Source organism: Lutra lutra, chromosome 10 (genome assembly GCF_902655055.1).
Source record: "Lutra lutra chromosome 10, mLutLut1.2, whole genome shotgun sequence".
In the NCBI taxonomy this organism is placed as follows: Eukaryota; Metazoa; Chordata; class Mammalia; order Carnivora; family Mustelidae; genus Lutra; species Lutra lutra.
Genome location: NC_062287.1, coordinates 19,906,556 through 19,922,707, shown reverse-complemented (window position 1 = coordinate 19,922,707; position 16,152 = coordinate 19,906,556). Strand labels below are relative to the sequence as shown.

Here is a 16,152-nt window from a genome sequence, read left to right as displayed (position 1 = left end):
TCTATCCCCTTTGTGGGAAGTCCTGAACACATAGTTAGTATAATGGACAAAAAGCAGACAATGTCTACCTGGACCTTAACCTAAATGTGAAATTGGGTCCACAGGGACACTCTTCACCACTTTTCCACAGAAATGTGTTGAAAAAGTTTTTACAACTCAGAACTATGGCTTCCAGAAGGGTAATCAGACTGTACTGATGAGATAGTTTCTGTGGAACACAGGAAGTTGATGAAATCTCTACCAATAGTTCTGAGATTTTTAACCCAAGCCAATGCATCCCTATTGCATAGCTGAGAGCCAATCTGAATTCCAATGTCAAAATTTCACTGATGGGTCTCCATGCTTCCTTGTAGAGACTGGTGATGGCGGTGGCTGTGTTGGAAGGGGACCCAGAGAGAAAGTCCCGGCTGCTGACACATTCAGTCTTTGTAGAGCTGGGCGATGGTGGTGACTGAGTTTCTGAAGATGTGTTACAGCTTCTGCTGCTTGTGCTCTGGCAGCGTGGTGGCTGCCACCTCCTCCTGCATTTTGGCTCCTTCTTGGAGAACCAGTGCTTGGGCCTCTGCTCCTGGTTCAGGGCCTCATCTTCCTTCTTGTGCTCCTCCATCCCCTGTGACCTCTGGCGGCTTAGACAATACAGCTGTGGCCATATGCTCCTCATGTGGGACCCCCTGCACAGGAGTGCTGTCATTGAGCAGCCTGGCCATGACTCCTTGTAGCCATCCAGGCCTCCAGCACACCTCAGGCCCACATGGCCAGGGATGATCCCCACCCCGGGGCTTCCCCACCTCATGGGCCCTGCTAAAGGTCACTTTGGACCTATGGACCTTTACCACCCTCACCTCCCCAGCAGAGTCATCTACTACACCCGCCATGGTGCTACTGACCACCAGGTCCACCTGAAAGACTCAAGGTATTGTTTCTTTTTTATTACACTTTTTTGTCTTTGGTTTTTAGAAATTTGACTATTTTGTGTTTTGGTGTGGATTTCTTTGGGTGTAATCCTGTTTGAATCTGTACATTTGTGTCTTTTGCCAAATTTGGGAAATTTTGAAACTTCCAGCAAATTAAACACTCTTTTAGCGCAGTTTCTCTTCTCTTTCCAGGACTGTGGTGACATGAATATTGGATTTTTTTTTTTTGTTATAGTGCTATAGGCCTCTTAGACTCTCTTCAGTTTTTTCCCAGTTACTTTTTTGTATGCTTTTCAGATTGTGTAATCTTTCTTGTTCTACCTTCTAATTCATTGATTCTGGTCCATTTTGTTGTTGAGTCCATTCACAAAGTTACTAATTGGAGCTAAAATTTCCCTTTTGTTCTTCTTTGTTTTTCTTATTTCTTTGCTGACATTTTCTGTTTCTTAGCTGAGACTTTGCATTTTTTAATTTGTTTCAAGTGTGTTCATAATGTTTATTGAAACATCTTTATCATGACTTTCAAGTATGTCTAACATCTCTGACCTCTCAATGTTGGCATCTGTAATTGTCTTTTTTCATTTAGTATATAGTCTTCTTGGTTCTTGGTATGACAAATGACTTTTGATTGAAACCTGCCCATTTTCATATTATATTATGAGACTCTGGATCTTATTTTAATCTTCATTTTAGTCTGTGTTTTTTTGTTTTGTTTCATTTTGTTTTGTTTTCCCCTAACACTGCCCCAGTGGGAGAGGGAGGGATTATCTTATTACTGCAGGTTGAATTAGAAATTTATGTTCCCCTCTCAGCCTTTGTTGACTTTCAAAGGCGGAAACCCCTCAATACTACTGAATGGAAATGGGAATTCTGGCTCCCCACATATTCTTCACAGATGCTGTGGTGAGGGTGGTCTCACTGATGCTGGGTAATTAGAAGTCCTGACTTTCCACTAGGCCTCCTCTGATGACTTCCGTGCATGCACGCACGTGTGTGTGTGTGTTTTGTTGATACAACTTAACATAACCTCATGAGGGTAGACAGGTAGCTTTTGTCTGGACATTATCAATTTGTCAATTTAATTTTTAAAAATAAATGTGCTTGGGGGGAGGAGTCAAGATGGCAGAGAAGTAGCAGGCTGAGACTACTTCAGGTAGCGGGAGATCAGCTAGATAGCTTATCTAAAGATTACAAACACCTACAAATCCAACGGGAGATCGAAGAGAAGAAGAACAGCAACTCTAAAAACAGAAAATCAACCACTTTCTGCAAGGTAGGACTGGCGGAGAAGTGAATCCAAAGCGACGGGAAGATAGACCGCGGGGGGACGGGCTGGCTCCCGGCGAGCGGCGGAGCAACGGAGCACAAAATCAGGACTTTTAAAAGTTTGTTCCGCTGAGGGACATCGCTCCAGAGGCTTAACCGGGGTGAAGCCCAGGCGGGGTCAGCGTGGCCTCAGGTCCCGCAGGGTCACAGAAGGATCGGGGGTGGCTGAGTTGTCGCAGAGCTCACAGGTATTAGAATGGGGAAGCCAGCTACAGAGACAGAGCCGAGGAGTGACTCTCAGCTCGGGGTTACCTTGAACCGGTCGCAGGCTCGGTCAGTTTGGAGCGCGGCCGGAGGCCAGGGTGGTGGGAGTCATTGGGCGCTGTTCTCTGGGGGTGAACTGAGGAGTGGGGCCCCGGGCTCTCGGCTCCTCCGGGCCGGAGACCGGGAGGCCGACATCTTCATTCCCGCCCTCCGGAACTCTACGGAAAGCGCTCAGGGAACAAAAGCTCCCGAAAGCAAACCCGAGCGGATTACTCAGCCCGGCCCGAGGTAAGGGCGGTGCAACTCCGCCTGGGGCAAAGACACTTGAGAATCACTACAACAGGCCCCTCCCCCAGAAGATCAGCAAGAAACCCAGCCAGGACCAAGTTCACCTACCAAGGAGAGTAGTTTCAATACCAAGGAGAGCGGCGGAATTCCAGAGAGGGAGAAAGCAAAGCATGGAACTCAAGCTTTCTCCCCATGATTCTTTAGCCTTGCAGTTAAATTAATTTTTTTTCTTTTCTTTTTCATTTTTTTTCTTCTTCTGCTAAATTTTTTTAACTTTTACCCTTTTCTTTTTTAATGTTTTTTAACTAGTTTATCTAATATATATATATATTTTTTTCCTTTTTATACTTTTTCTTTATTGGTTTTCTTTTTTAATTTTTTTTTCTTTCTTTCTGAACCTCTTTTTATCCCCTTTCTCCCCCCCCCACGACTTGGGATCTCTTCTGATTTGGCTAAAGCATATTTTCCTGGGGTTGTTGCCACCCTTTTAGTATTTTACTTGCTCCTTCATATACTCTTATCTGGACAAAATGACAAGGCGGAAAAATTCACCACAAAAAAAAAGAACAAGAGACAGTACCAAAGGCTAGAGACCTAATCAATACAGACATTGGTAATATGTCAGATCCAGAGTTCAGAATGACGATTCTCAAGGTTCTAGCTGGGCTCGAAAAAGGCATGGAAGATATTAGAAAAAGCCTCTCGGGAGATATAAAAGCCCTTTCTGGAGAAATAAAAGAACTAAAATCTAAACAAGTTGAAATCAAAAAAGCTATTAATGAGGTGCAAACAAAAATGGAGGCTCTGACGGCTAGGATAAATGAGGCAGAAGAAAGAATTAGCGATATAGAAGACCAAATGACAGAGAATAAAGAAGCTGAGCAAAAGAGGGACAAACAGCTACTGGATCACGAGGGGAGAATTCGAGAGATAAGTGACACCATAAGACGAAACAACATTAGAATAATTGGGATTCCAGAAGAAGAGGAAACAGAGAGGGGAGCAGAAGGTATATTGGAGAGAATTATTGGAGAGAATTTCCCCAATATGGCAAATGGAACAAGCATCAAAATCCAGGAGGTTCAGAGAACCCCCCTCAAGATCAATAAGAATAAGTCCACACCCCGTCACCTAATAGTAAAATTGACAAGTCTTAGTGACAAAGAGAAGATGCTGAAAGCAGCCCGGGAAAAGAAGTCTGTAACGTACAATGGTAAAAATATTAGATTGGCAGCAGACTTATCCACAGAGACCTGGCAGGCCAGAAAGAGCTGGCATGATATATTCAGAGTACTAAATGAGAAAAACATGCAGCCAAGAATACTATATCCAGCTAGGCTATCATTGAAAATAGAAGGAGAGATTAAAAGCTTCCAGGACAAACAAAAACTGAAAGAATTTGCAAATACCAAACCAGCTCTACAGGAAATATTGAAAGGGGTCCTCTAAGCAAAGAGAGACCCTCAAAGTAGTAGATCAGAAAGAAACAGAGACAATATACAATAACAGTCACCTTAGAGGCAATACAATGGCACTAAACTCATATCTCTCAATAGTTACCCTGAATGTTAATGGGCTAAATGCCCCAAAAAAGACACAGGGTATCAGAATGGATAAAAAAAACAAAACCCATCTATATGTTGCCTACAAGAAACTCATCTTAAACCTGAAGACACCTCCAGATTTAAAGTGAGGGGGTGGAAAAGAATTTACCATGCTAATGGACATCAGAAGAAAGCAGGAGTGGCAATCCTTATATCAGATCAATTAGATTTTAAGCCAAAGACTACAATAAGAGATGAGGAAGGACACTATATCATACTCAAAGGAACTATCCAACAAGAAGATCTAACAATATTAAATATCTATGCCCCTAAGGTGGGAGCAGCCAACTATATAAACCAATTAATAACAAAATCAAAGAAACATATCGACAATAATACAATAATAGTAGGGGACTTTAACACTCCCCTCACTGAAATGGAGAGATCATCCAAGCAAAAGATCAACAAGGAAATAAAGGCCTTAAATGACACACTGGACCAGATGGACAACACAGATATATTCAGAACATTTCATCCCAAAGCAACAGAATACACATTCTTCTCTAGTGCACATGGAACATTCTCCAGAATAGATCACATTCTTGGTCCTAAATCAGGTCTCAACTGTTATCAAAAGATTGGAATCATTCCCTGCATATTTTCAGACAACAATGCTCTGAAGCTAGAACTCAATCACAAGAGGAAATTTGGAAAGAACGCAAATACATGGAGACTAAACAGCATCCTTCTAAAGAATGAATGGGTCAACCAGGAAATTAAAGAAGAATTGAAAAAATTCATGGAAACAAATGATAATGAAAACACAACGGTTCAAAATCTGTGGGACACAACAAAGGCAGTCTTGAGAGGAAAATATATAGCGGTACAAGCCTTTCTCAAGAAACAAGAAAGGTCTCAGGTACACAACCTAACCCTACACCTAAAGGAGCTGGAGAAAGAACACGAAAGAAACCCTAAACCCAGCAGGAGAAGAGAAATCATAAAGATCAGAGCAGAAATCAAGGACATAGAAACCAAAAAAACAATAGAACAAATCAATGAAACTAGGAGCTGGTTCTTTGAAAGAATTAATAAGATTGATAAACCCCTGGCCAGACTTATCAAAAAGAAAAGAGAAAGGACCCAAATAAATAAAATCATGAATGAAAGAGGAGAGATCACAACGAACACCAAAGAAATACAGACAATTATAAGAACATACTATGAGCAACTCTACGCCAACAAATTTGACAATCTGGAAGAAATGGATGCATTCCTAGAGACATATAAACTACCACAACTGAACCAGGAAGAAATAGAAAGCCTCAGTAGACCCATAACCAGTAAGGAGATTGAAACAGTCATCAAAAATCTCCAAACAAACAAAAGCCCGGGGCCAGATGGCTTCCCGGGGGAATTCTACCAAATATTTAAAGAAGAACTAATTCCTATTCTCCTGAAACTGTTCCAAAAAATAGAAATGGAAGGAAAACTTCCAAACTCATTTTATGAGGCCAGCATCATCTTGACCCCAAAACCAGACAAGGATCCCATCAAAAAAGAGAACTACAGACCAATTATCCTTGATGAACACAGATGCAAAAATTCTCACCAAAATACTAGCCAATAGGATTCAACAGTACATTAAAAGGATTATTCACCACGACCAAGTGGGATTTATTCCAGGGCTGCAAGGCTGGTTCAACATCCGCAAATCAATCAATGTGATACAACACATTAATAAAAGAAAGAACTAGAACCATATGATACTCTCCATAGATGCTGAAAAAGCATTTGACAAAGTACAGCATCCCTTCCTGATCAAAACTCTTCAAAGTGTAGGGATAGACGGCACATACCTCAATATTATCAAAGCCATCTATGAAAAACCCACCGCAAATATCATTCTCAATGGAGAAAAACTGAAAGCTTTTCCGCTAAGGTCAGGAACACGGCAGGGATGTCCGTTATCACCACTGCTATTCAACATAGTACTAGAAGTCCTAGCCTCAGCAATCAGACAACAAAAGGAAATTAAAGGCATCCAAATCGGCAAAGAAGAAGTCAAACTATCACTCTTTGCAGATGATATGATACTATATGTGGAAAACCCAAAAGACTCCACTCCAAAACTGCTAGAACTTGTACAGGAATTCAGAAAAGTGTCAGGATATAAAATCAATGCACAGAAATCAGTTGCATTTCTCTACACCAACAACAAGACAGAAGAAAGAGAAATTAAGGAGTCCATCCCATTTACAATTGCACCCAAAACTATAAGATACCTAGGAATAAACCTAACCAAAGAGACTAAGAATCTATACACAGAAAACTATAAAGTACTCATGAAAGAAATTGAGGAAGACACAAAGAAATGGAAAAATGTTCCATGCTCCTGGATTGGAAGAATAAATATTGTGAAAATGTCTATGCTACCTAAAGCAATCTACACATTTAATGCAATTCCTATCAAAGTACCATCCATTTTTTTCAAAGAAATGGAACAAATAATCCTAAAATTTATATGGAACCAGAAAAGACATCGAATAGCCAAAGGAATATTAAAAAGAAAGCCAAAGTTGGTGGCATCACAATTCCGGACTTCAAGCTCTATTACAAAGCTGTCATCATCAAGACAGCATGGTACTGGCACAAAAACAGACACATAGATCAATGGAACAGAATAGAGAGCCCAGAAATGGACCCTCAACTCTATGGTCAACTCATCTTCGACAAAGCAGGAAAGAATGTCCAATGGAACAAAGACAGCCTCTTCAATAAATGGTGTTGGGAAAATTGGACAGCCACATGCAGAAAAATGAAATTGGATCATTTCCTTACACCACACACGACAATAGACTCAAAATGGATGAAGGATCTCAATGTGAGAAAGGAATCCATCAAAATCCTCGAGGAGAACACAGGCAGCAACCTCTTCGACCTCAGCCGCAGCAACATCTTCCTAGGAACATCACCAAAGGCAAGGGAAGCAAGGGCAAAAATGAACTATTGGGATTTTATCAAGATCAAAAGCTTTTGCACAGCAAAGGAAACAGTGAACAAAACCAAAAGACAACTGACAGAATGGGAGAAGATATTTGCAAATGACATATCAGATAAAGGGCTAGTGTCCAAAATCTATAAAGAACTTAGCAAACTCAACACCCAAAGAACAAATAATCCAATCAAGAAATGGGCAGAGGACATGAACAGACATTTCTGCAAAGAAGACATCCAGATGGCCAACAGACACATGAAAAAGTGCTCCACATCACTCGGCATCAGGGAAATACAAATCAAAACCACCATGAGATATCACCTCACACCAGTCAGAATGGCTAAAGTTAACAAGTCAGGAAATGACAGATGCTGGCGAGGATGCGGAGAAAGGGGAACCCTCCTACACTGTTGGTGGGAATGCAAGCTGGTGCAACCACTCTGGAAAACAGCATGGAGGTTCCTCAAAATGTTGAAAATAGAACTACCCTATGACCCTGCAATTGCACTGCTGGGTATTTAACCTAAAGATACAAACATAGTGATCCGAAGGGGCACATGCACCCGAATGTTTATAGCAGCACTGTCTACAATAGCCAAACTATGGAAAGAACCTAGATGTCCATCTACAGACGAATGGATAAAGAAGATGTGGTATATATACACAATGGAATACTATGCAGCCATCAAAAGAAATGAAATCTTGCCATTTGCGACGACGTGGATGGAACTAGAGGGTATCATGCTTAGCGAAATAAGTCAATCGGAGAAAGACAACTATCATATGATGTCCCTGATATGAGGGAGAGGAGATGCAACATGGGGGGTCGAGGGGGGTAGGAGAAGAGTAAATGAAACAAGATGGGATTGGGAGGGAGACAAACCATAAGTGACTCTTAATCTCACAAAACAAACTGAGGGTTGATGGGGGGAGGGGGTTGGGAGAGGGGGTGGGGTTATGGATATCGGGGAGGGTATGTGCTATGGTGAGTGTTGTGAAGTGTGTAAACCTGGCGATTCGCAGACCTGTACCCCTGGGGATAAAAATATATGTTTATAAAGCTGTAAAAAAAAAAAAAAAAAGAAAGAAAGAAAGGATGAATCCCCAAGTTTTGTAGCAACATGGACGGGACTGGAAGAGATTATGCTGAGTAAAATAAGTCAAGCAGAGAGAGTCAATTATCATATGGTTTCAGTTATTTGTGGAGCATAACAAATAGCATGGAGGACAAGGGGAGATGGAGAGGAGAAGGGAGTTGAGGGAAATTGGAAGGGGAGGTGAACCATGAGAGACTATGGACTCTGAAAAACGATCTGAGAATTTTGAAGGGGTGGGGGGTGGGAGGTTGGGGGCACCAGGTGGTGGGTATTGTAGAGGGCACGGATTGCATGGAGCACTGGGTGTGGTGCAAAAATAATGAATACTGTTATGCTGAAAAAAATAAAAAAATTAAAAAAAAAAAACCCACCGCAAATATCATTCTCAATGGAGAAAAACTGAAAGCTTTTCCGCTAAGGTCAGGAACACGGCAGGGATGTCCGTTATCACCACTGCTATTCAACATAGTACTAGAAGTCCTAGCCTCAGCAATCAGACAACAAAAGGAAATTAAAGGCATCCAAATCGGCAAAGAAGAAGTCAAACTATCACTCTTTGCAGATGATATGATACTATATGTGGAAAACCCAAAAGACTCCACTCCAAAACTGCTAGAACTTGTACAGGAATTCAGAAAAGTGTCAGGATATAAAATCAATGCACAGAAATCAGTTGCATTTCTCTACACCAACAACAAGACAGAAGAAAGAGAAATTAAGGAGTCCATCCCATTTACAATTGCACCCAAAACTATAAGATACCTAGGAATAACCTAACCAAAGAGACTAAGAATCTATACACAGAAAACTATAAAGTACTCATGAAAGAAATTGAGGAAGACACAAAGAAATGGAAAAATGTTCCATGCTCCTGGATTGGAAGAATAAATATTGTGAAAATGTCTATGCTACCTAAAGCAATCTACACATTTAATGCAATTCCTATCAAAGTACCATCCATTTTTTTCAAAGAAATGGAACAAATAATCCTAAAATTTATATGGAACCAGAAAAGACGTCGAATAGCCAAAGGAATATTAAAAAAGAAAGCCAAAGTTGGTGGCATCACAATTCCGGACTTCAAGCTCTATTACAAAGCTGTCATCATCAAGACAGCATGGTACTGGCACAAAAACAGACACATAGATCAATGGAACAGAATAGAGAGCCCAGAAATGGACCCTCAACTCTATGGTCAATTCATCTTCGACAAAGCAGGAAAGAATGTCCAATGGGAAAAAGACAGCCTCTTCAATAAATGGTGTTGGCAAAATTGGACAGCCACATGCAGAAAAATGAAATTGGATCATTTCCTTACACCACACACGAAAATAGACTCAAAATGGATGAAGGATCTCAATGTGAGAAAGGAATTCATCAAAATCCTCGAGGAGAACACAGGCAGCAACCTCTTCGACCTCAGCCGCAGCAACATCTTCCTAGGAACATCACCAAAGGCAAGGGAAGCAAGGGCAAAAATGAACTTTTGGGATTTTATCAAGATCAAAAGCTTTTGCACAGCAAAGGAAACAGTGAACAAAACCAAAAGACAACTGACAGAATGGGAGAAGATATTTGCAAATGACATATCAGATAAAGGGCTAGTGTCCAAAATCTATAAAGAACTTAGCAAACTCAACACCCAAAGAACAAATAATCCAATCAAGAAATGGGCAGAGGACATGAACAGACATTTCTGCAAAGAAGACATCCAGATGGCCAACAGACACATGAAAAAGTGCTCCACATCACTCGGCATCAGGGAAATACAAATCAAAACCACCATGAGATATCACCTCACACCAGTCAGAATGGCTAAAATTAACAAGTCAGGAAATGACAGATGCTGGCGAGGATGGGGAGAAAGGGGAACCTTCCTACACTGTTGGTGGGAATGCAAGCTGGTGCAACCACTCTGGAAAACAGCATGGAGGTTCCTCAAAATGTTGAAAATAGAACTACCCTATGACCCAGCAATTGCACTGCTGGGTATTTACCCTAAAGATACAAACGTAGTGATCCAAAGGGGCACGTGCACCCGAATGTTTATAGCAGCAATGTCTACAATAGCCAAAATATGGAAAGATCCTAGATGTCCATCAACAGACGAATGGATAAAGAAGATGTGGTATATATGCACAATGGAATACTATGCAGCCTTCAAAAGAAATGAAATCTTGCCATTTCCGACGACATGGATGGAACTAGAGGGTACCATGCCTAGCGAAATAAGTCAATCGGAGAAAGACAGCTATCATATGATCTCCCTGATATGAGGGATAGGAGATGCAACATGGGGGGTTAAGCGGGTAGGAGAAGAGTAAATGAAACAAGATGGGATTGGGAGGGAGACAAGCCATAAGTGACTCTTAATCTCACAAAACAAACTGAGGGTTGATGGGGGGAGGGGAGTTGGGAGGGGGGTGGGATTATGGACACTGGGGAGGGTATGTGCTATGGTGAGTGCTGTGAAGTGTGTAAACCTGGTGATTCACAGACCTGTACCCCTGGGGATAAAAATATATTATATGTTTATAAAAAATAAAATTAATAAAAATTAAAAAAAATAAATGTGCTTATTGAAACTTTTTGTTGCCAGCTTCTCCAAATTTGGGATGTAGGATGCAAAAAGTAATCCAGGGAACTGACTATGAGTCCTCAGTTCTGTTACAAGTGTATCTCTTCCTCTCTACCTTTAAGAAATGTCTTATGTTTGTTTTATATATATATATATAATGTCCAGGGTTTTTAGTTGTGATAAGAGGAAGAATAAGAGAAAATATACCATCTCCACCCTCCCAGGAGCAAGAGTCCTATTTGGTTCTTTTCAAATTTTCTGTCTGTAAAAATATTTTATTTTATAATTTGTTTTAAGAATATTTGTCATTGCTTATTGAAACAGTTTTATGTTTACTGCATTAAAATTCTTGTCAAATAATTCTAACATCTGGATTATATATAGAGAGAAAAATATAGAGCGAGAAATTTTTTTCACTAATGAAATTTTTCTGTTCCTGGATCCTAGTAGGATTCTGCAATGCATTTAGTTGTTATTTCTCCTTAGTCTTCCCTGATCTCTATTTTCTCAGTCTTTGCCTTTTTTTTAATGACTATAATGATTTTGAAAAGTATAGGTAGATATGTTGAATAATGCCCTTATTTGGGTTTGGGTTTGTATGCTGCTTTTTGATTATTAGATTGGGTTGTACATTTTAGAAAGAATAACGTAGAGTGAGGCGCCTGTCATGGTCTGTTAGATATCAATATGACTTATCGCTAGTGATGTTAACTTTGGTGAATTGCTTAAGGTGGTGTCTGTCAGGAAGAAAAATACACTGTTTTCCCCCTTTCCATACTCAGTCCTTTGGAATCAAGTCATTAAGTCTAGGGGAGAGGAATTAAGCTCTATGTCCGTGAGAGGAGTTATTCTTGAAATTCTTCTCAAAGGACATTTGTTCTTTCTCTCCCATAACAATATAGATCCATGGATATTGAATTTATTTTTTGGGCATCATACTTAGTCAAAAAGCTAAACTCAGGGGTCTATCGACAGATGACTGGATAAAGAAGATACAATACACACACACACATACAATGGAATATTACTCAACCATCAGAAAGAATGAAATCTTCCATTTGCAACAACATGGATGGAACTAGAGGGTATTAGGCTAAGCCAAATAAGTCAGTCAGAGAAAGACAAACACCATATGATTTCACTCATATGTGGAATTTAAAAAACAAAACAGATGAACAAAGGGGATGGGAAGGAAAAATAAAATAAGATGAAAACAGAGAGGGAGGCAAACCATAAGAGAGAGTGAACTCTAGGAAACAAACAAGGTTGCTGGAGGGGAGGGGAGTGAAGGGATGGGGTAACTGGGTGATGGGCCTTAAGGAGGGCACATGATGTAATGAGAACTGGGTGTTATATGCAGCTGATGAATCACTAAGTTCTACCCCTGAAACTAATAATATACTATATGTTAACTAAATTGAATTTAAATAATTTTTAAAAACCACAAATATTCACCAAAGCAAAAAAAAAAAAAGCTAAATTCAGAGGTTACATATTATATGATTTCATTTCTTGTTCTCTAAAAGCATCAACTGTAGAGATGGAGAACAGGTTGGTGGTTGCTGGAAGATAGATGCAGGGGAGGGGGATTGGTGTGACTATAAAGGGGTAGAATAAAGTAATGGAACTTCTGTATCCTAATTGTGATGGTCATTACATGAATCTATATAAGGGATCAGATTGAATTGATCTACGCACAGTCACACACACACAAACACACACACACACCAGAAACACTCAGCACATGTAAAACCACTGAAAACTGAATAACATCTGCAGCCCTAAAGTCTAGTTATTGTACCAAAGTCAGTTTCCTGGTTTTGCTTTTATACTACGGTTGTTGAAGATGTCACTGTGGTAGGAATCTGGATGGAGTTCAAGGGAATCCGTATATTATTTTTACAATTACCTTTGAATCTATACTCATTTAAGAAAATTTAGATGCCTTCTCACAAGCACAAGTAGAAATTAATATATATGCTGAAATTCTAAGGTAATATTTTTTTGAAATGGGAGCCTACTAACACTTATTTTTCTTATAGATTTACTTTTAAATGTTGAAAGCAAAGACATATTGAGTCAGAACAGTTTCATGGGATAACGGATTCTTAGTCTATCAAATAATTTCTCATTAAACAATTATCTGCAAACACAATTAAAAGTATCCTTTCACTATATGCCTATAAAATATGCATAAACAATGATTATTTGATGGTTCTCAAAATATTAAAAAGAGCATAATAAATAAACTTTACTGTTCAGTTCACAAATTCTGGCTAAAACAAATGTGTTACATAGAAAGATAATTAGTGACATTTTTTTTAGATTCTATTTATCTGCATCTTTCTTGTAAAACCTGGGGAATATATAATCCCTGATGGGAAATTAACATTTACTGTCACAATTAGGGTGTAAACTCAGACATCAATTTCTTCCCTATAGAATATATCATGATAGGAAGATCTTAGGGGAGACCTATACCTAGATTTCTAATGAGGTCCAAAAGAATTATAAGCCTTATGCAAAAGCCTTGTTCTCTATGACATGGTACATCTGATGTCAGCTCTGTGGTTCCCTTCGAACTCTCTTAGTAAATTTACAACTAGAAGTTTGATCTACTCTTCAGACCAACTCCTAGAACATTCAGTCTGGGAGATCTATGCTATTGCTCTTTTGCCTATAAATGAAGAAGATCCTGTGACTGTATCTGCTCAGTTTTGATATTATAAAAGCCAGTTCCTACAGGACAATGGAGGTGAAACTCACAAAGACTCTACACTGAGTTCTCACAATGGAAGGAAAGTGAGTTATGCAAGTGTCTATTTTTCTCTCACTCTGTTGCTGAAAAATGGTGAAAAGTATTTATTTTTAATAACAAGAAACTCAAATATGCAACTCTGACCTTACTGCCTGCATTATTCTCAGCACACCCTTCTGGTGTTGGGATCATCCTCAGTTTGGTAGCAGGAGACCTACAGCAGCTTCAAGTGACATGGTCAGAAAATAGGCACATCGGAGGAAGAAAAGTTTTGTTTTTTTTCCCTAGAAATATTTTTTTGCTGAAATATACTATACATATGGAAAAGTTTACATGTCATAATCAGTATACAGCTTGATATATTTCCACAATGTTACTAATTTGATCAATATTCAAATATTTCATGCCCTCCTACAAAGCAAAGGAAACTCATCTACTTTGCTTTGTTCATTATCTTTCCAGGTAGGATGGAACAAAGGAAGTGAATGTGTAGAAGCACCCAGTGTCTAGTTAACTACAAATCTTAGGCTACCACGGGTCTCCTCAATAAGTGTTATCAGGGGGCCCCTGGGTGGCTCAGTGGGTTGGGCCGCTGCCTTCGGCTCAGGTCATGATCTCAGGGTCCTGGGATCGAGTCCCGCGTCGGGCTCTCTGCTCAGCAGGGAGCCTGCTTCCCTCTCTCTCTCTCTCTCTCTCTCTCTCTGCCTGCCTTTCTGTCTACTTGTGATCTCTGTCAAATAAATAAATAAAATCTTAAAAAAAAATAAGTGTTATCAGTAATTGACTTCGTGGATTCTTGTAGTAAAGGATTTGGAAACCCTCTGAGACACGTCCTTCTAGGAAGCAAAACATCTGGATCTACCCTAGCAGATTTTTCTCTTTTTTGATAGTCATCACGGGGGCACTGACGTATCTGGTAGGGTAATGGAAACATGAGTAGGAATTAAGAAGTGAAGGATAGGATGAATGGGAAGCAGAGATGGGGATAGATCCCCACTACCAATACAGAGAAGATACCATCCCTGTATCTTCTAGTAAAGACGGGAGCAGTTGTTTGTCACGTGCTGCTCATGCAACAAGACAGAGTGGTTTTAATGTTGAAGGGTGTATGTGCTAGTCCACTCTGACTCTGTGGAGCGAAGGAGGACTTATATGCTGGTCTGAGTCTTCTTCTCATAATTAAGAGTGTGTAAGGAGGGAGAGAAAGCTGGGGTTTCTATTAACGGGACTTTCTTCTGTCCTCACAGATTTCCAAAGAGGACGATATTGGTTAGAAATGACTCCTCAGTGACTGAATTTCTTCTTGCTGGATTAACAGACCACCCAGAGCTCCAGCAACCCCTCTTTTTCCTGTTTCTGATGATCTACATTGTCACCGTGGTGGGCAACCTTGGCTTGATCATTCTCATCGGTCTCAACTCTCACCTCCACACCCCCATGTACTACTTCCTCTTCAACCTATCCTTCATTGATCTCTGTTACTCTTCTGTTTTCACCCCCCAAGATGCTGATGAACTTTGTATCAAGGGAGAACATCATCTCCTATGACGGGTGCATGACACAGCTGTTTTTCTTTCTCTTTTTTGTCATCTCGGAATGCTACATGTTGACCTCAATGGCCTATGACCGCTATGTGGCCATCTGTCATCCATTGCTGTATAGGGTCACCATGTCCCATCAGGTCTGTTGCTTGCTAACTGTTGCTGCATACATGATGGGATTTGCTGGAGCCTCTGCCCACACAGGCTGCATGCTTAGACTGACCTTCTGCCATGTCAATATCATCAACCATTACCTGTGTGACATTCTTCCTCTTCTCCAACTCTCTTGCACTAGCACCTATGTCAATGAGGTGGTAGTTTTGATAGTCGTGGGAATTAATATCACAGTACCCAGTTTTACCATCCTGATTTCTTATGTCTTTATCCTCACTAGCATTCTTCATATCAGATCTGCTCAAGGACGATCAAAAGCCTTCAGTACCTGCAGCTCTCACATCATTGCTCTTTCTCTTTTTTTTGGGTCAGCAGCATTCATGTATCTTAAATATTCTCCTGAATCTATGGACCTGGGAAAAATTTCTTCAGTTTTCTATACTAATGTGGTACCCATGCTCAATCCTCTGATCTACAGTTTGAGGAACAAGGATATCAAGGTTACACTGCAGAATGCCCTGATTAAAATATGGAGAAGAAACATGCTGTAATTACAAGGCATAATGTAAAGGAATTTGATTTTTTAAAAATTTTTGTTAGTATTTTTCAGGAAGAGGTTTTGATCATTATCAATATTTATGCAGATTGTGTTATCTGTGTTTTAATAGATTCATCTTATCATTTCCCTTATGTCATTTCCCTATGTTATCTCATTTTTTGCTTCCATATTCCTGTACCTGATAATAGTTTACTAAATAACTAACAACTAATAACATCTTTATAAAAAGAA

The 16,152-nt window shown here is 39.9% G+C and overlaps 1 protein-coding gene across 1 annotated transcript; it reads left to right on the top strand.

Moving 5' to 3' along the window:
- Positions 1-821: 821 nt before the first annotated feature.
- Positions 822-15,913, top strand: LOC125079679 (olfactory receptor 8B3-like). The gene is given in 3 exon segments (XM_047693479.1): positions 822-913; positions 14,955-15,198; positions 15,200-15,913. Coding segments are annotated over 3 exon segments (1,050 nt in total).
- The last annotated feature ends 239 nt before the right edge of the window (positions 15,914-16,152 follow it).